General features: G+C 38.8%; 2 protein-coding genes across 2 annotated transcripts in view; one reads left to right on the top strand and one right to left on the bottom strand.

Moving 5' to 3' along the window:
* TRAPPC11 (trafficking protein particle complex 11) overlaps window positions 1-13,437 on the bottom strand; it is a 64,724-nt gene extending 51,287 nt beyond the window's left edge. The window contains exons 1-7 of the mRNA XM_006834426.1: window positions 13,219-13,437; window positions 11,880-12,049; window positions 9,731-9,801; window positions 8,557-8,671; window positions 5,520-5,619; window positions 4,642-4,715; window positions 959-1,055 (exon numbers count right to left, since the gene is read on the bottom strand). Of these exons, the coding sequence (XP_006834489.1) occupies window positions 959-1,055; window positions 4,642-4,715; window positions 5,520-5,619; window positions 8,557-8,671; window positions 9,731-9,801; window positions 11,880-12,049; window positions 13,219-13,422 (831 nt within the window). The 5' untranslated portion in view covers window positions 13,423-13,437. The remainder of the gene's footprint in view (window positions 1-958; window positions 1,056-4,641; window positions 4,716-5,519; window positions 5,620-8,556; window positions 8,672-9,730; window positions 9,802-11,879; window positions 12,050-13,218) is intronic.
* A 5,970-nt stretch (window positions 13,438-19,407) lies between these two features.
* The window catches only part of LOC102810522 (RWD domain-containing protein 4-like), a 29,702-nt gene continuing 28,318 nt past the window's right edge, over window positions 19,408-20,791 (top strand). Inside the window, exon 1 of the mRNA XM_006834425.1 lies at window positions 19,408-19,431. Within this exon, the coding sequence (XP_006834488.1) occupies window positions 19,408-19,431 (24 nt within the window). The remainder of the gene's footprint in view (window positions 19,432-20,791) is intronic.

Here is a 20,791-nt window from a genome sequence, read left to right as displayed (position 1 = left end):
TTTCCGAGGCTATAAATCTTTACAGGAGCAGAAAGCCTCATCTTTCTCCCGCGGAGCAGCTGGTAGTTTCGAACTGCTGACCTTGCGGTTCACAGCCCAATTCGGAGCCTGATTCATAAGCACTACGCTACCAGAGCAGCATATTTAATGAACTATTTATATAAAAATAATTGTGCTTATATGTAAACAATTATTTTTTATATATAAATAGTTGATTAAATATGCTGCTTTGTACCTGTTTTTTCACTTAACAATATATCCTGAATTATCTTTCAATATTACTATATTACTATATAAAGCTGCTTCATTCATAATAGCTAGAGTACTTCACTGTTTGTGGAATTATTGTTTATAATTCCTTATAAAGTCACTTACTCCTGGCTACTCCCAATCTTTTGTAGCAACAAGATGCAAAGCTGCTGTTGTTGTTACGTGCCTGTGAGTTGGTGCTGACTCATAGCAACCCTATGCACGAAAGAAATAAAAACTGTGGTCCTATGCCATATTCACAGTTGTTAATGTTTGATCCCATTGCTGCTGCCACGGGGTCAACCCATCTTGTTAGGGACTTCCACTTTTTTACTGACACTGCATTTTGCCACCTTTAAGATGGTTGTTTTGTCAATGCAAAGAAGGCTTACATATTTCTAATATAGTGCATCTTTTCAATTTGCTTCATTCTCACTCCTATCTGACCCACTTTAAAAACCAACAAAAGATCTGCTCAAATGAGGATTCTACAAGTAAAAGTGCTCTAAGAGAAACCCTAGGACCCAAAACTAAAAACCTAAGCAATACAATGAAGCTGCCAAAACCCAAGGCCCTTTTTCAGAGAAAGAAGATTAAAGCGGGAAAGCATAATTGATCAACTATCAAGTTTTCAGAGCAAGCACCTTATTTAAAAAAAATAACTTAATATTAAATGCAAAGTCCTTTCACCAAAAAGCAGAAATATTACCTTATAGTTTATAAATCCTGCCATAGTCTTAATTTCCAGAATATTAGTTTCATGGGCTCTCAATTCATGTACAAGATTATAGGCAGTCCTATAATTCCTGATATAAACATGGAGAAGGTAGTTAATGGCTATTTTAATTGATTTAAAGAAAAGCTTCCTAACAACAAAATTATTAGAGGTAACAGTGATAACATTACTCAGCATTTCTTAGCACTAAACAGCTCACCAATGCATTGTAATTTTCTGATTACCTGAAAAAGATATATTGAGTAATATAAACATAAGAAGTATTGCTACTAGTGTTCTAGTTCACACACGCAAGAGTTTAAATTCAGACAAAATATGTTTAAGCATGTCTTTATGATCGACGGATAGCTGCAGTCAAGCTCTCTCAGCCTTAATTCATCATGCTCTCATTTGTTGTTGTTAAGTGCTGTCGAGTCAGTTCAGACTCATATCATCTCTGTAAAGGGTTTCTAAGGAGCAGCTGGTGAGTTTGAACTGCTGACCTTGCAGTCCAGTGCTTTATCTCACAGAGCTACACCAGGGCTCCATACTCTCACTGTTGTTGTTGTTGTTGTTGTTAAGTACCATAGCATGAGGTTCTGACCCACAGTGACCCTGTATAGGGTGCCCGAGGGGCAGCTGGTGAATTTAAACTGCCAGCCTTCTGGTTCAAGCGGACTTTGCAGTCCAGCGCATTAATCAACAGCACCATACCAGGAGTCCATACTCTCATTAAGGTGCCTTAAAAAGAAAAGAATACTAAAAAACTGCTGCACAAAATTCCAAAAGAAAAAAAAGGCCTAATCGAAACAGTGGCTACACCAAGAGGATCTGCTGGGGCAGTGAACTTCAAGGCAGAGAGGTCAACTCAAAAGGATTTGGGATCCCAAAAGGTTAATTCTTTTTTTTAAAGCTTTTATTGTAAATTGAGTGATAGTTTACATGGCAGAACATCAGTTTTGCACTCAACCAATCGTATTTTGTTTCATTATAATCCCCTTCTTGTACTATTATTGGTTAACAGTATTTGCCTCTATTTCCTTTTTTTTTTTTTTGGTGTACACAAAAACAAGCAGGAATATATAATTGTTTAAACCACCAAAGGGCACATTTTACAAGCTAGCCTCCTGCCCACCAGCACACAGTCAAAAGGCCAATCTTGATCAATTTTCTTGAAGGACACAGAACATTTGGGAGAAGCTCTGGTAGCGTAGTGGTTACGAATCGTGCTGCGAACCTAAAAGGTCAGCGGTTCGAAACTACCAGCCGCTCCGCGGGAGAAAGATGAGGCTTTCTACTCCCGTAAGGATTTACACCCTCGGAAACCCTGTACAGGGTCGCTATGGGTCGGAACCGACTCGACGGCACGTAACAACAACAACATTATGAAGAAGTTTTTTTAAAAATAATTGCATTTGTGAGAAAAAGGCCAGGAATGTTGCACCATGGAATTTATCATGGCAATATACCTGCTCAGTCTCATAGGGATGCCCTATGACAATTTCATTGGGAAGTCTTAACCCATCCACCTTACTGCCCTGATCTTGCACCTTCAGAATTCTTTTTGTTCCCCAAACTGAAAGAACATTTGAACGAAACATAATTGAGTCTCTCAGGCATGCTAAAACTGATTTTTTGATATTGTGTAAATTAAAGAGTTCAGAATACTTAGGGGAAGGGTTAGGAAAGAGAGAAACAATCCCTAGGAAGTATACAGTCTAAGATGGAGGCTATATTAAGAAACAAGAACTTTACATTTTAGTATCTTTGTTTCATAAATGTTGCTATGATTTTGCAGCAATACTTTCTGAATTACCCTTGTAATCCTTGAGACAGAATCAATGACCTTTCATTAAGTATAGAACCATTATATATGCATTGTTCTCGCTACCATTCATGTTAGTAACTGATATAAGGTGAAAAACTAAAGTAAATTGGACCACTGTCCAGAATTACAAAGAAAAATTCACATTCTGTTAGCAAAAGAAATAAGTTCTTAAGTACCGTTACTTGCTTTTCCAGTAATATTTCAATGGAAAATTATTAAAATACAAAGAGTAGAAATCCAGACAGAGAAGCGGTCAGTAGGTGTCCAACATCACGTATCATTAATGTCAGGTCTTGTCTGGAAAGGAAGGTTGGTATCCATAAGGAAACCAGTGCTAAAGAAGAGAAGTGTGCAAAACGAGGGAAGCAGAGACTGTGGTGACAATGATTGTCTCTCCCCAGCTGCCTTGCTGACTACCCTAAGATGAGAGGTAACAGAAAATCCCCAAAACAGATTTTTCCATCAAAAAATGATAGCTCTAAACAATGAAAAGTTTTCTTTCAAAATTATTTTTGAACAGAATTGGTATTGAAGATTTCTAATGATTAAAATCAAAACAAAAAAAAAACCAACCCATTGCCACTCATATCGACCCTATGCGGACCAAGTAGAACTGCCCTATAGGGTTTACAAGGCTAAATCTTTACGGAAGCAGACTGCTGCATCTTTCACCTGCAGAGAACTGTTAAGTCTGAACCACCAACCTTTTGGTTAGTAATCAAGAAGTTAACTACTTGCACTACCACATTTCCTATTTACTAATAACCAGTCATAAAAATGAACTACAGTAAAGCTAGTCAAAATCACATAAGGTTACTTTGACTCAGAAACTACAATTTGGTGCTTAATGCCTCAACAAAAGAGGTTCCTGTATTATTCCTCTAAAGAACAAACTTACTTTTACTTACTTCTGTATTTTTCTTCCCGATAAACTTAGCACCACCCCCTTCAATTTTGAGATAGAGCTATATTTTATTCCTTTGTCAGAGTCCTGCTATCAGTCTACAAAAACTGAGTAAAGCTCAGTTAAATTGTTAAATATGCGTGATAAATTCAAAGGGATAAAATATTTAATCACCGCCAAGACATCTGCTATTAGTCTTCAAGGTCCTTGTCAGTCTTTGACTAGAAAATGATGCTAACAACAGTCATTATAAACTATATGTATATGGGAGTCCTGGATTGCTAATCACAAGACTGACACTTTCAAACCTACCAGCTGCTCCTCTGAAACCCTATGCAGGGTCACTATGGGTCGGAACCAACTCAACGGCATTTAACAATATATATATTTGTGTGTGCGTATTAAATGATGCCAATAATAGGCATTTGGTGGTGCTGTAAGACTAGCACTGTATTGCTAACTACAAGGTTGGCAGTTCATATCCACCAGCTACTCCGTGGTGGCTATGAGTCGAAACTAACTAGATAGCAGGAAGTTTACTTATGTATATAAAAAGTGAAAATAAAAGTATAGTTGAATAAATGTAATATATACTTCAAAATACATATTCTGATTTAATATTCTTTGGAAATCAGTCTCTGAAAATAGGATTACACTGAATATACAAATAAGAAAGTCAAGAAAACCGGAAAAATTTTAATACTCTATTTCTTTAGATCATGAATTTTTAACTAAATTATATATAATATGAAATTTGATTACAAAAAGTATTTTTATCCCAAAATACTGCATTCTATTCATCTCTAGACAAACCTTAAATATTGAGTTTAATCAACATAAATATTTAAACATTTCTAAAAGTTTTGTTGTGATTTAGAAGTTGCCATTAATGTTATTACCATTAACATAAAGAAAATTATAGTCTGACAACTGTTAAAAACTTACTTCAAAGCATTTTGAGTATCTTGTTTTAATTCACTGAAGAAAGCTATTTTGAACTGATGTCTAACAAATAAAAGCTGAAAGAAAAACAGAAGTAATTATTATACACATTCCCTTTAAAATATGAAAATTATGTTTATTAAAAGCAGATATAAAATTATGGATGAAAATATTCAAAATGAAAATAAAAGAATTATTTCAACCATCAAAAATATAGTTAAGGCAACTAGTATGGAACCGTAAGATAAGCACTAAACAGCTAACTACAAGGTCAGGGGTTCAAATCCACCTGCCTCTCCTCAGAAAACCTATTCAGGGTCACTATCAATCAGAGCCAACTTGACAGCACTTAACAAAGTAACACAATTTTGTTCAAAATTATCCTTTTTGTCTAATTTTAGAAATGATTTAGCTTTTAAAAAGTTAATACATACTTTAAAACGTATTGAAGTCATTTAAAAACATAAAAGTCTTAAAGATAACTAATAATCTTTATAGATAGAATCAAGGAGCTCTGGTAGCATAGTGGTTACGAATCAGGCTGTGAACCCACAAGGTCAGCAGTTCAAAACTACCAGCTGTTCCGCGGGAGAAAGACGAGGCTTTCTGCTCCTGTAAAGACTTACAGCCTCGGAAACCCTGTGCAGGGTCGCTATGAGTCTGAAACGACTCCACGGCACATAACCACCAGAGAACGCTTATGGCTGCGTGACAGAGTCGGTTCTGACTCATAGTGACCCTGCATAGGGTTTCTGGAACTGTAAATCTTTATAGGAAAGAAAATCTCATCTTTCTCCAAGGAGGGTAGATTCGACCGCTGACCTTGCAGGTAGCTGCCTAGCTTGTAATCCAGAACTCATTATTTAGGAAAACACATGTACCTGGTGTGTTGTTTTATTCAAAAATTCTTTATGGGATTTCACTCTTTTGATCTCAGTGTAGTAATAAGTCTGTGCATGTTCGTAAAAGGCATTTTCTAATCTATAGGAAAAAAGAAAAAAAAAAAAAAAGTCAACATTTGAATACTAAAGTTATTTTAAACAAACTTTCCAAAAATCACATTTGTGAGACCTGAGAGTAAAATTCTGACCAAGAATATCTAATTATCTTACCTCATGATTAAGACAAAAGTGAAGTAAAATAGCAATTATTTTGTTGTTACATAAACTTGAAAGTTATGGAATGAAACAGGACTTAAGTCATATGATTTGTTATTTTGATCTCATTTACCAGTTCTCAATTTTGGTCCTTTTCCCAACAGTTTTCTTACCTTTTAAACCCTAAATACTGAAATATAAAAACTCTGTCTTCATATTCTACTGTTGCTATAACAGAATGCCATAAGTGGATGGTTTTAGTAACCGAAAATTCACTCTCTCATAGCTAAGGAGGCTGGAGGTCCAAATTTTGCATGCCAGCTCTTGGGAAAGGCTCTTTGTCATCTCTGTGGACAAGTTTACAGGTAAAATGTCTAAAAATACGAACACTCTAAAGCTGTGAAAAACTGCTTCCAATCTAAGGTATAACTGATAATACTAAAATTTTCACATTTATTAAATTTAGGTGTCTCCAAGATAACATTTCTATAATATTTTTATTTTATACAGGGTTTCAAAAAACAGATAACCAATACTCAGAGTACATAATGTTTATATTTTTATATTTAGGGTTTAAAGGATAAGAAAACTGTTGGGGAAAGGACTAAAAATGAGAACTGGCAAATTAGATAAAATGAACAACTATATGACTTAAATCCTGTTTCACTCCCTTAAATTTGAGTTTACACAAGAACAAAGAAAATTTGAACAGGAGAATCTATCTGCCTAGGACATCACAGAAAACTGAAATCATAGTCAGTTAAAGGCTGAACTTGAAAGTTTTCCCTAGCTTAGAATAAAACAGATTTTTGAAGGGCTTAAATGTATCTAAGGAAAACAACAAGAAAAATAGAATAAATAACATTTTCCAACATTGTTGTTGTTGTTAAGTGCTGTTGAATCTGTTCTGGAGCAGCTGGTGAGCTTGAGCCACCGACTTTGTGGTTCAAACCGACTTTGCATTAACCCACAGCGCCACACCAGGACTCCAACATTAGATATACTTTAAATCAGATCTTCAAGGTTAAGATTTCCTACTTTTTACAACAATGTTGTTGTTCTCAGGTGCTGTTCAGTTGGTTTCAACTCAGATATCCTAGGTACACAAGGAGTGGCTGGTGAGTCTGAACTACTGACCTTGTGGTCCAGTGACTATCTTATACCAGATACCAGTTTAGCTACACCCTCAGTCACGGCAATCATAAATGTTGCCAGGCATGAACAAATGTTTCTTGAAGAGACAATCACTCCCAGTTGAGACTCACTTGGTTAAGGTATAGCACTGAAGGCATTCACTGGCTTCATAAAAAGTTTCATGTAAACTAAGCCTTAAAAGTTGAGTAAGAATCATTATGGATAATGATCTTACCATTTGTAAGATAATATTCTGTCCCCAGGTAATTTATGTATGTGGTTGGCCTAGGATAGGGCAGTGTTTTGTTTTGCTGTGATAAGGTTGCTATGAGTCGGTACCAACTCGATGACACCTAACAACAATATATATATTATAAGGAGTCCTGGTATGGCACTGTAGGTTAATGCGCCAGAATGCAAAGCCGTTTGAACTGCAAGGTTGGTGGTTCAAGCTCACCAGCTGTTCCTCGAGAACCCTATATAGGGTCGCTATGGGTCGGAACTGACTTGACGGCACTAACAACAACAACATGTATATTATAAAGACACATATATGCATTGCTTAACTTGTTTGGGCAACTTTCAACCACATACATTCCTGTGGTGCCCTAAGGTGTTTTTGGTTTTTGTTTACAAGGGAAAGCAGCTTTCCTTTTCTTTATTATTTCCTCTACTGGTTTTAAAACCCTCCAAACACCCAAAGCAAATGAGCACTGGAGCCTCCAGGTGCCTCCAAATCCCTCTCCTACTGGCTTGATTCACCTATTCAGTAGTCACGGAGGCTTCACTCCCAGCACAGGGCAGCACCCGCCATGGCTCTCATAGTTCTGCCATGGACACAATGGTGATGGCCAGGCCTGGGGTGCTCACAAGCTCCTGGATCTGGGTAGCCGTAGCAGACATGTATGATCAAGAATCAGCTGTACCAAAAGAGCAGCAACAGCGAGGACCTGCTACCACTAAACTTGCTCGTGGTACCTGCACGCTCAGTCCCTGTAACCACCCCTTCATACCTAACCCCTCAGCCCTGTGCCCTGATGTGTACTAAGTCCTGACTGGCCTGGTGGTCCAGCTATCCAGCTTAGTTGCATACCTGGTAAAGGTAGCTTCCTGAAGTAAATGTATAAAAGCTCTCAGACTTTGCCCAATAGGCTCCCTTAAAGTTTCAATATAACAGATTTAACAAAGACTTAGACAAAGGGGATTGCCTGTACCCAGTGTAGTGCTTGTACAATGTCCCAGTTGTATAATATCGTATTTCAGAGACTGTATCAATGACATTAAGTGATGCATACCTGCACTTATTCCTGCATAAAAAACATTACTCTGGAAGAAAACTTAGGAAACCATTGATAGTGGCTATCTCAGGGAATTGGAGAGAATTAAAGAGTTAATAAAGAAGACTTACTTTTCAATTTATATCCTTTGACTATTTGAATTTTTTCCCCAAAACATTCAATGGGTCTAAGCTACTAATTTCTCTAATGTCTAATGAACAATCTGGAGTCCTAGTGTGGTGCTATAGGATAAGCACTGGACTGAAAGGTCAGTTTGAACTGCTAAGGTTGCCAGTTCAAACTCACCACTCATTCCTAGGAAACCCTACACAAGGCCGCTATGAACTGGAACCAGCTCAGACAACATCAATGAACCATCTAAACAAAAAATTTTCAAGACTTTTATTTACCTTATAATATAACCCACCAGGTGGTCAGTATGGGGCAGTACAAACAAAGACTTTCCCGAGAGTTCACAAGCATTACATAAAGCTGCAGCCCTTTCTGAAGCAATAACATCTTCTCCTGTTGGTAAATCCCATAAAGATAAAGAAAATAATTAATGTATTGTTACATATGAATATTTCCTCAAATCTGAACAATGTAATTAAGAATAGAACTTCAAACTACTTTCACTTAAGCAAGTCTTTGGAGCAGAGGAGTCAAGTAGTTGTACTTCTAGAAACATATCCTGTGGACTTCATTCTGTACTTGAGTCCTTGAAAGGTTACAAATATACCATGGAACGTCCTACTGATTTCGGATAGATAGGCCAAGTAATGCCAACAGAAACAGCACAGAACTACTTCAAAAACCAATCCTAAAGAAAATTTCAAATCCTGTAACATTTTAAAATACATTAAGAAAAAAATATATGTACGGAATATAATCTTAAACAGTTATCAGATAGGTAAATAGCAGTCTTTAAAAAAATAAATAAAATGAGTAACTTATTTTTTCAAATGATATATGCCTACATGAGGAGGTAAATGGAACTGGGGAAGAAGACCTTAAGAAGATTTTGTACCATTTAAAAACTTTTTATATGCTAGAGAAGAGCACAAGCAGTGTAGGACCTTATCCAGAAAAGCAGCAACACCAGAGATGAAGGCAGAGATGAGGACATGGAGAAAGGGAGGAGCCGAGGACTCTAGACTCATAGAAAGAGAGGGACTGAGAGCTGGCGGCCAGGAAGGCAGGCTTGCAGAATGTGCCCTTTGGTGGTTGAAATTATTATATATCCATATTCCTGAGTGTTTTTGTGTAAATCCCCCTGCTCCCCAACCCCCACCAAAAAAAAGAAAGAAAGAAAAACAGAGGGAATGGAAGCAAATACTGATGATGCACACCGGAGACTGCAATCATTGCAATGAAACAGTGGGGTAAAGCTGATGTTCTCCCATGTAAATTATAACTCAGTTCACAATTAAAAACAAAAAAAGCATCTGCTATTGGTACTTTAAAAAGATGACACACCACCATATAAGTAAATCTATTTAAGACTTAAACATTAAAAAACGACACCTCTAGGAAATAAAAATTAGAGGTATAAGGTAATTATTTACTTAATTAATCTTTTCATACCAGGGGGTAAGGGGGTTTTCTTCTGAATTAGAACCACTGCAACTTTTGTGTTTCTTCCTTGTAAACTCTGCCTGCAATGTAAAAATAATAAAATTAATTAATATGTATTTTTAACAACCCCCACAAAAAACATTCAAGCAGCATATTTCACACATCCAAAAAGTAGAAACAATCTAGTTGTCTATCAACAGATAAACAAAATGTGGTATAGGCAAAAATTGACTACGCAGTCCTGAAAAGAGATAGAGTCCTGATGTATATCACAACATAGATGAATCTTCAAAACATTATGAGTAAAATAAAAGGACAAATACTGTATGATCTCACTTCTATGAAATAGGCAAATATACAAAACAGCCATTGCTGTTGAGTCTATTCCAACTAATGGCGACCCTACAGAACAGAGTAGAACTTCCTCATAGGGTTCCCAAGGCTCTCAATCCTTAAGGAAGCAGACTGCCACATCTTTCTCCTGCAGAACAACTTGTAGGTTCAAACTGCCAACTTTCTGCTTAGCAGCTGAGAGTTTAACCACATTGCCACCACCAGAGTTCCTAAGAAAATATACTGTTGATTTTAAGTGTTGTCAAACTGGTCCCAACTCATAGTGATCTTATATAGGGTTTCTGAGGCTTTTAAAATGTTTGCAGGAGCAGAAAACCTCATCTTTCTCCCTAAGACAATATATAAATTCAAAAAGTATTAGTGATTACGAGGAGTGGAGGGCAGGAAAAGGGAATTTCTGCTTAGTGGGCAGTGAGTTTATGTTAATGGTGGTTGAATAATTTGGAAAAAGATGATTGTACAGCTAGAAGAATATAATCAATCTCACTGAACTGTACATGTAGAAATTGTTGAATTGATGTATATAACCCACTAAGTAGTCAGTGTAGGGCAGTACAAAGACTTTGCCAAGAGTTCATAAGCATTACATAAAGCTGCAGCCCTTTCTGAAGCAATGACATCTCCTGTTGGTAAACCCCATAAAGATAAAGGAATAGAAAAGAATTTTCAGCAAACTACTCTAAAATTTTGCTGTGAATATTTTCACAATAAAAAATACTATTCTATAAGCAAAATTATATCACATGACTAAAAACTACTATGTTGTTGTTGTTGTTATATGCCATGGAGTCAGTTCCAACACATAGTGACCCTGTACAGGGTTTCCAAGGCTGTAAATCTTTACGGGAGCAGAAAGCCTCATCTTTTTCCCGCAGAACACCTGGTAGTTTCGAACTGCTGACCCTGCGTAAATACTACACTACCAGAGTTCCTTTACTATAGCTCCAAAAAATATTTAAAATGTCAAAAAATCAAAAAAGAAAAGCATTTGAAAACTCAGACCAATTAGTCTTATTCTAAGTTTCTTCATATACCCTAGCATTATATATAGTAGATATTTATGCTACCTATCAACTATCAACACTCATGGAAGCAGCAGTCAAGAGCTCAAACAATGTATTGCATTAGGAAAATCTGCTGCATAAGATTTTTTTAAAGTGTTGAAAAGTAAAGATATCAGCTTAAGGACTAAGGTGTGCCTGACCCAAGCCATGGTTTTTCAATAACCTCATATGCATGTGAAAGTTGGACAGTAAATAATGAAGACCATAGAAGAATTGATGCTTTTGAGTTAGGGTGTTGGAGAATACTGAAAGTGCCATGGGCTGCCCAAAGAACCAACAGATCTGTGTTGGAAGTGCAGCCAGAGTGCTCCTTGGAGGCCAAGATGGCCAAATTTCATCTCTCATATTTTGGACATACTGTCAGGAGGAACCAGTCACTGGAGAAGGATGTCATGTTTGGTAAGGTGCAGAGTCAGAGAAAAAGAGGAAGACCCCCAGAGAGATGGATTGGCCAAGTTGCAGCATCAATGGGCTCAAGCGTGGCAATGATAGTGAGGTTGGCCTAAGATTGGGCAGTGTTTCGTTCTGCTGTGCATACGGTCGCTATGAGTCGATACCAACTTGATGGCACCTAACAACAACAACAATCTATCAAGAACTGAACAAGTTTCACTGGAAGTCAGCAATCTCCAAAGCGACAACTGCAGCCTAAAAGCAATGAGTTGCTTTCAGTAAACGTTAGCAAGCAACAGATAGGTACAAACTCACATTCTCAATCAAATAAAGGCATGAGCTCATACCTGACTATCTCCACTCTGGTAGCACACTCCGACTGCTTTTCTTTCCACTGAGGCTCATCCCAGTCCAGTTCATAGAACACAACCACAAGGGCTGGCACCAGATTAAGGTGTTTATTCATCCAGCCAGTCTTTAAAATCCCTTTAGGAATATGCCATTCATATGAAGTTCTCTGCAAACACAGACAGAAGTTGAAGAGTCACTTGATAAAAATTTTAGCAGAAACCACTTACTATTGGGTATCACACGGTAATTTATGTGCATTTATCTCACTTAATACACATATATCCCATTTTTAAAAGGAAGAAATTCAGACTTAGAGATTATGGAATAACTAGCAAGTGAATAGTGTAGAAACTCAACCCTAGAGCCCAATTAGGGAAGAACACCCAGACTCAAAGAGTTTCTAATGACCTTGTGCCTCTCAAATAGTGTGGAAGTGTTCACACCTTTTCCAAGTAATATATCCCTTATCCTTTCAGTTTCAGTAACCGTTCAAATAAAATAATATCCCAAGCCCACTATGGCTTTATTTACTTCAAATACATATTGTTATGACATTATTTCATCTTACTTGTGGATGAAGTAAAAACATGAAGGACAATTCTTACATATGGAAGCAAATAAGCAGTCACTTGGGTGTCAGCCCTAAGAGCCAAGTAGGAATAAGAGGACACAGTAGATGTACATCGTGGCACTGAGGAAGCCAGCTGGACTCTCAAATTAGTTGTAGTAACTCAGACCACTCCAACTTATGCTGACCCAGTGTAAGGAAGCCTGATAGAAAATAACCTTGGGACGCAGGAAAGAACAGGGAGTAGAGAACTGAAAAGCATCCAAAACTGGAGAATTAGGGGGGAATAAACGGGTTTAGTTGTGCTGGACCCTTGACCTTCCTTTACAGAAACACCACATTTAAACATTTGTAAGGATTGGGGGTACTATTATTTGAAGTTTCAGATATAGTGCAATTATAGGGCTGAGTATACGAAACCATGTCTCTTGAGTGAGGTTCTGAAGCTCACAAACAAAAGAATGAACTGGGGACCAAATGAAACAAGGAAGAAAATCAAGGCTCGTAGGGTTAGAAAGCTTTATCAAATATTCCTCTGGACTTTAAAAAAAATTATTATTATACATACACATAGAATATGGCATACATAAAAACATCTAAGGTTGTCTTTATGCATCACAATAACATCATCTTCATAAACTAATTTTTTTGAGCACAGACAAGAACAACAACAACAACAACAAATATATATATATGGATATATACATGTAAACACACACAGAGAAAGAGAGAGAGGACAAGCAGGCATAAAATCTTAATATCATTACCTTGGATTTACATTTGGAATATTCATGGTCACCTGGGAGCACCTTGAAAGAAATAGGTACCCGATCAGCTCTCCGATTGGCACAGAAAGCGTCCCAAACAGCTCGATGAACAGCATTATAAACTACATCCAAGCCCGTAAGAGTAACAAAAGCCATAGGTCGACAACATAATTCCACAGGGAAGTCCCACTGTGTGGGGCTCATATTCAAGGTGTCACGAAAAATCTGAAATACAAACGTTTAACATATTCACAAGTTATATATGCTGAATATACCAACTTCCACCATTTAAAACACATTAATACAAAAGATGAGAAGAATGGCTTTAATTAGATGTATTAAAACTTAGTAACTATTTGCATTAAAAATTTTAAATACCTTTCACATTAAACAATTGCAGTCAATTCTAATATAACACAGTATTTTGAGTAATATCTCAAAATGCTCAGACACCTGTGGGATGTGCAAACCAAGAAAGCAGGAATGTGACCACATTCAAAAGATTCTACATGATGTAGTTTTTACTAAGAGAAAACCTATTGTATATGAAAGTAGATTAAAAAAATATTTCTAATTCCGTTAATTGTTAACATCTAATTTCCAAATGTCTAAAATATTCTTAAACTAAAGCATGTTAATTATCTAAATAATATCTATGTTTTACCATTTCTTCACAATTAATACAAAATATACTATTTAAAGGAAAAATATAAGGGGAAAATAATGAGTGGAAAATCCTATGATGACATATGTCTGTTGTATATCCTTTAATGAAAATCTGTCCTTAATTAATCTAAGTGTGCTCTGACCTTAGAACAGCAATGATATAAAATGGATTTATTCTAAATAAAATTGTATTTAAAAAATAATTACTCACTTGCAAAAATAAGGATCCTGAGGTTCTTTTAAAAGGCAATTTCTAGCGGAATATTTTACAAAACTTAAATTCAATATATGTGAAAAGTGATGAACACTGATACCACCACTAGATACTCAAATCATGAAAGATTTTTACCTGAAAGTATAATTTAGGAAAGACTTCTCATGTTTTAAGCACTGGGGGAAAAAAAAGCTTGCATATTTTGATTAATTGATATGAAAACCTTTCCAAAATGATAGATGTCTATAACAGATAGGAGCTTTACAATAGCATAATGAGATAATTTTAAAATGGGATTAATCTATTCTAATAATCCTTTTGTAATTAGGGCAAGAGGACTGCAAATTACATGAATAAATATTCCAATTTGAGAGAATTTCTAAAGGAAAATAAAAAAGAGGTGCTCAAAACAAAATTCAGTTAAAGACCTAAATGTAAAAACTAGATCTGTAACGACCATCAATGAAAAAAAACAGTGACAAACTTAGGGGACCTAATACATGGCATAAATACACTGCCAGAAATAATTAAAAACACATGAACAGTAGAAGACAAAATAGATGACTGGAATCTCCTAAAAATTAGATACTTACATGAATCAAAAGATTTTATCAAAAGAGTAAAAATACAGCCCACAGATTGGGAAAAAAATTTTTTGCAACTACATATCAGACAAAGGATCTCTGGTAGCGTAGTGGTTACGAATCGGGCTGCGAACCTCAGGGTCAGCAGTTTGAAACTACCAGCTGTTCCGCAGGAGAAAGATGAGGCGTTCTGCTCCCATAAAGATTTACAGCCTCGGAAACCCTGTACAGGGTCGCTATGAGTCAGAACCGACTCCACGGCACATCACAACAGAACAGCAACAAGTAGTATAGCACACCATATTTAAGAGAAATATAATATGAGCTACATATAATTTTTAATTTCTAGTAGTCACAGAAATACACATGAATCAAACTTACTATTTTGTAGAGATAATGGAGAGGTTCAGTATCATCAATCAGAACAAGGCCAGCGATCAAGTGCAGAACATACTATCAATTGCTCCTATGCAAGTTCAGGTTAAAGTCAGAGAAAATTAAAACAAATACAACCTTGAGTATATCCCACCTGAATTTAGAGATCATCTCAAGAATAGAGTTGATGCCTCAAACACTAATGACTGAAGACCAGAAGTCATTAAAAAGAAATTAAGAAGTCTTTAAAAAGACAGGTTAAAAAGACAGGAAAGACCAAAGTAGATGTCAGAAGAGACCCTGAAACTTGCTCCAGAACGTAGAGTAAAGCAAAAAGAAGACAGGATGGCATAAGAGAGGAGAACTGAAGATTTCAAAAGGCGGTTAGTGAAGACAAAGCAAAGTACTATAAAGAAATGTGCAAACAGCTTGCATCAAAAAAACCAAAGGGGAAGAACATGCTTGGCATTTCTCAAGCTGAAAGAACGGATGACAAAACTTATGCCTCAAGTTTCAATACTGAAGGATTCTATGGGCAAAATATTGAGCGATGCAGCAAGCATCAAATGACGATGGAAGGAATATATACTGTACCAAAAAGAACTGATTGAAATTTAACCAATTCAGGAGGTAGTAAATAATCAAGAACCAATGGCATTTGTTATAGATTTAATTGTATCCCCTCAAAATATATGTCATCTTGACTTGGCCTTGAATCTCAATGGTTTGGCAGTTACATAATGAAATGATCTGATGTAATAAGCCAATAAGAGGATTAAGGGTGGGCATAGTGACCCTCTACAGGGTTTCCAAGGAACAGCTGGTAAGCTTGAACCACGGACCTTGAACTGCAAGGTGGTTCAAGCTCACCAGCTGCTCCTTGGAAACCCTCTACAGAGTCACTATAGGTTAGAATCAACTCGATGACACTTAACAACAACAATACCCTAGCAGCCTTGGTGTGGTGCTGTACAATCAGTACTGGACTGCTTTTTGCAAGATCAGGGGTTCAAACCTACCAGTTGCCCCATGGTTATTAGTGCTGTTGAATCAATTTCAATGAACAGCAGCCCTGTAAAGGGGTTTCCAAAGAGCAGTTGGTGAGTTTGAACTGCCAACCTTGTGGTTCAAACCGACCTTGAGGTCCAGTGCATTATCCTGCAGCACCATTAACTACTGCAGGACTCATTAAAGGGTTGCTGTGAGTCAGGACCAACTTGATAGCACATAGTCACAATGCCCTTGTAGTCCTGGTATGGCGCTGTAGGATCAGTACTGGACTGCTAACCGCAAGGCTGGTGGTTCAAACTCATCACCCGCTCCTTGGGAACCCTATACAGGGTCGTCGCTATGAATAGAAAATGACTGTATGACACTTTACAACAATACTCTCAATCCTGTTATGACCCTGATGGAAGTAGCCTACAAAATCTTACAAAGATAAAAGTAGAAGTGAGCAGAGAAGGGGACTTACTACCACAAAGAAATAAAAGCCACGAGTGGAATGCATCCTTTAGTTACTGCACCGTGAAGCTCTTAGATCTATGGAAAAAATTGTTGCCGAGACACTCAGAGATCCTCAAAGGATGCTGGGCCTACACATGCTGAAAGGACACATGGACCTTTCATGGGAGAAAGCCTTCATCTAGAGGCGGTACTCTGAATTTGGGCTTATAACTTCCTATAAGAAGGTAAGAGAATATAACTGCTTGTTAAAGCCATCTGCTTGTGCTATTTCTAGTTAAAAGCTACACTGGATAACTAAGACAGTACTGAAAGAAATCTAAGGTGCACAAAGACATTAGCAAAAAACAAAGCTCAAGAAATTGATGGAATACCAATTAAGATGCTTCAACAAACAGATGCAACCCCGTAAGCGCTCACTTGCTTGTGTCAAAAAATTTAGAAAACAGCTACCTGTCAACCAACTGGAAGAGATCCATATTTGTGTCCATTTCAAAGAAAAACAGCCCTTTCTTTGGAATAAGAAAATATTAATATCACACACAAGTAATATTTTTCTGAAGATAACTTTAAGACAGTTGGTGCAGTACATCAATGGGCAAATTCAAGCTGTATTCAGAAGAGGACATGGCACAAGGGATTTCACTGTTGAAGTCAGATGATCTTGACTGAAAGCTGAAAGTAACAAAAAGATGTTTAACTGTGTTTTATTGGCTGTGCAAAGGCATTTGAGTGTGTTGTTGTTGTTAAGTGTCATCGAAACAGTTCTGATTTATACCAATCCTGTACAGGGCTCCTGAGGCCTCAAAAAAAAAAAAAAATCTGCAGGAGAAAACAGTCTCATCTTTTTCCTGAAGAGTGATTGGCAGGGTGGAACTGCAGACTGTGTGGTTAGCAGCTCAAAAGTCACATGTGACTACTGGTTATGGTATAACACTGTGCTTTAAATTATGGTAAATCTGTCCTAAAGTTAGCAAAATTGTATCCAAAATTCTTTCCATAGTAACTTTGACACTGGGAATGGCCATACCTATTCTGCAGAAGGAGTCCTGGTGTGGCGCTGTGGGATAAAACACTAGACTGCAAGGTCAGTTTGAAAAGCAAGGTCCGTGGTTCAAACTCACCAGCCCCTCATTGGAAACCCTATACAAGGTCGTTAAGAGTCAGAAGTGACAGTGACAACAGCACGTAACATTATTCTGCAGAAAAAGGATGGGAATAGGTACAGAAACATCAGCAAGAGGAAGGCGCAGAAACTGAATGGATCTTGATGGCAGTATGTGAAGAATTTTCTTGATCTCTGTAAGCAACTTTGGGGAGCAAGTGCCTATGACCAGGAAGGAGGTGCACATATAGCAGATGAGCACCATGAATGGGAGATTGTTAATGGAAGGGAAGTCAACTGGCAGCTGGTGTGGGAGATGAGGAAGACTCTTTAAAAGTATTGATCAACCACTGCTAGGGCACTCTCCCCACAAGCGACCTAATCAAAGTGGCAGTTAAAATAAATAAACAAAATAAACATCGTGGTCACTATTTTTTTTTTATTATTATTATCTGGAAATTCAGATGGTAGGAGAAGGTTGGTAAGATCGAATTCAGAGATATTGTTAAGCGCTGTTGAGTTGTTTCCGATTCATAAAGACCCTGCATAGGGTTTCGGAGGCTGTCCATCTTTGCAGGCGCAGAAAACCTCCACCTTTCTCCCGTGGAGAGGCTGGTGGATTCGAACTGCCAACCTTGTGGTTTGCAACCCAGTACTTATTATTATACGGAACCACCGCGCTCCTCGAATTGAGCTACCCCACTGCAAAATAACGTAACGGTTACGAATAGGGATGCTAACTCAGCGTCAGCAGTTCGAAACTACTAGCTTGTTCCGTGCGAGAAAGCTGAGGCTTTCTACTCCCGTAAAGATTTACAGACTCCGAAACCCCGTACGGGGTCGCTATGAGTCGGAACCGACTTCCACGGCACATAAGAACAACAACTGCAAAATGACCATAACAGGGTAGACAGTTTGGGGCCGGGAGGTTGAAAGATGCAGAGAATCTGAAAGAACAACACGGTGGCAGCATTTTGCACTGGTAGCTCCAATGAAGAAAGGCAAAGAACCCTGCAACCATAAAGATGGACACTACCTTCCTCCTCCCCTTTCGCCTTCAATCTGGCAGGTACTCGTAATAATTACTGGCATTGCACCCACAAACGCCTTAGGAATTCGCAGGCCCCAAACCAGCACGATCAACAGAGAGCTCTCTCCCTCGACGGCCTCTCCTGGGCCCGTAGGTCTCCAGATCTGGACTCACCCAGGCCCACACCCCGGATCGCTGCTGCTGTGACCGGTCGCCTCCAGCCCGAAGACCAGGGGAGTCGTGCAACAGTGTCACACAACACGAGTCAATATCCACCTTCTCTATCCGATTCAGCTCCAGCTGGGGAGACTTCCCTGTCCCCACCTCCGCTGACACCGGAAGCACTTTCTGGGCCTGCCTGACAGCGCTCTCTACCAATCGTTTTCTCCGAACTTTACAGAGCTCCACTAAACTTTGGGAGAACGCTCCATTTCCTAGAAGAAAGGGATTTGGGGCGGAGAGAAAGAGCCAATAGGAGAAGAGAGAAGGCAGAGACTCCACCACCCTGTTGTCGTCCCCCCCACCAGACGCCTGGAAGTCCCTCCTGCGGCGTCTTCTGGCTCGCTGCCCACAGGCCCCCGCCGGCGGCTTCGCGCTGCCTTTGGCGCGCGTGACTTGTGTCTTGGGTGTGAAGGGTGGTTTCGTAGCTGAGGGCACGAAAAGGGACTCCAGAATCTCGAGGCCACTGCATTCGCTGTCTCTTCTTCGTCGCAAACGCAGTCCGCCTGGGAGACGCCCCGTGGCCGGCGCGATGAGTGCCAACGAAGACCAGGAGGTGAGTCCCCGATCCCTGAGGGAGGGCTTCTGACCGCCGCAAGCTCCGGGGAGACCCGGTGTCCGGACAGGTGTCCGCGCACGTGCCCTTCTCTCCTAGACCTGCCGAACCCCCGGTTTACCGGTGCCTGAGGGGAGAGTCTCTGCCTCCCTTACACCCGCATTTTTGTATTTTGAAGATCTCTGGGTCGACCCAGCTCCGTAATAAACAAGGGTGAGTGTCCTTGGTACACTGCCAGGGTACACTTTATTGTTGTTATGAAGTGCGTCGACCCAGTTCTGACTCATAGCGACTCTGTGTAGCGTTTTCCTGGAGTGACTTGTTAGTTTGAACCACCGACCTTGAGGTTACCAGTCCAGTGCTTATCCTACAACGCCACATCAGGACTCCTAGCTGGTTGCAATCCCGTGTGAATTGAGTGAAGGTTTACAGAGCAGATCATCAATTTCACATTCAGCAAATCATATACTTTGCTTCATTACAATGATTGCAATCCCGTCCGTGAACCATCAGTTAACAGTATTTACATATATTCACTTTAAGTGTTGCATTTCTCCCTGTGTCTCCCCATACTCTCATCTTTCCTCTGCCAACCTCCCTCCCATTGTACATTGCCTGCTCTGTCACCTACATTAACTCAGGTCTACACTCTAGCCCTTGAATAACTTTTCCCTCCCCCCTCCCCCTTGTAACCTCTAGACTGTTTCTTTTATCAAGAACTTTCACAACAGTGGTCTCAGCAATATTTGACCTTTTGTGACTGATCAACTTCACTCAACATAGTGTCCTCCAGGTTCATCCATATTGGGAGGATTTTTCAGGTTCATCATTATTCTTCCACGTTTTGTAGTAGCCCATCATGTGTATGTACCAAAGTTTGCTTAAACCATTCTTCTGTTGATGGGTATTTAAGCTGTCACCCCGTGTGTACTTTTATCACTTGTGTACTGAGTTGGGGAGTCCTGGGATGGCTCTGTGGGATAAGCACTGGACAGTTAACCACACAGTCGGTAGTTCGAACCTACCCATCTAGCTGCTCCTCGGAAACTCTGTACAGTGTCACTATGAGTCCGAGTTGGGGGACTCTGTAGGTTGAGTGCTGGTTGGCAGTTGGAGCTCACCAGCGGTTCCTCAGGAAAAAGATGAGGCTTTCTGGTCCTCCAAATATTACAGCCTCAGAAACCTCATACAGGGTTGCTATGAGTTGGAACCAACGCAATGGCACTTAACAACATGCTGAGTCACTCTGAATTTTAACCATGATAAATTTTGTGTTTGTGTGTGAATTTGCTTAATATTTATTCCGAGTGTGTAGTCTAACACATGCAATTTATATGTGTGAGAAGGTACATATATAAGT

This window comes from Chrysochloris asiatica, unplaced genomic scaffold, assembly GCF_000296735.1.
Source record: "Chrysochloris asiatica unplaced genomic scaffold, ChrAsi1.0 scaffold00011, whole genome shotgun sequence".
Classification (NCBI taxonomy): Eukaryota; Metazoa; Chordata; class Mammalia; order Afrosoricida; family Chrysochloridae; genus Chrysochloris; species Chrysochloris asiatica.
This window is presented reverse-complemented; position numbering and strand designations above follow the sequence as displayed.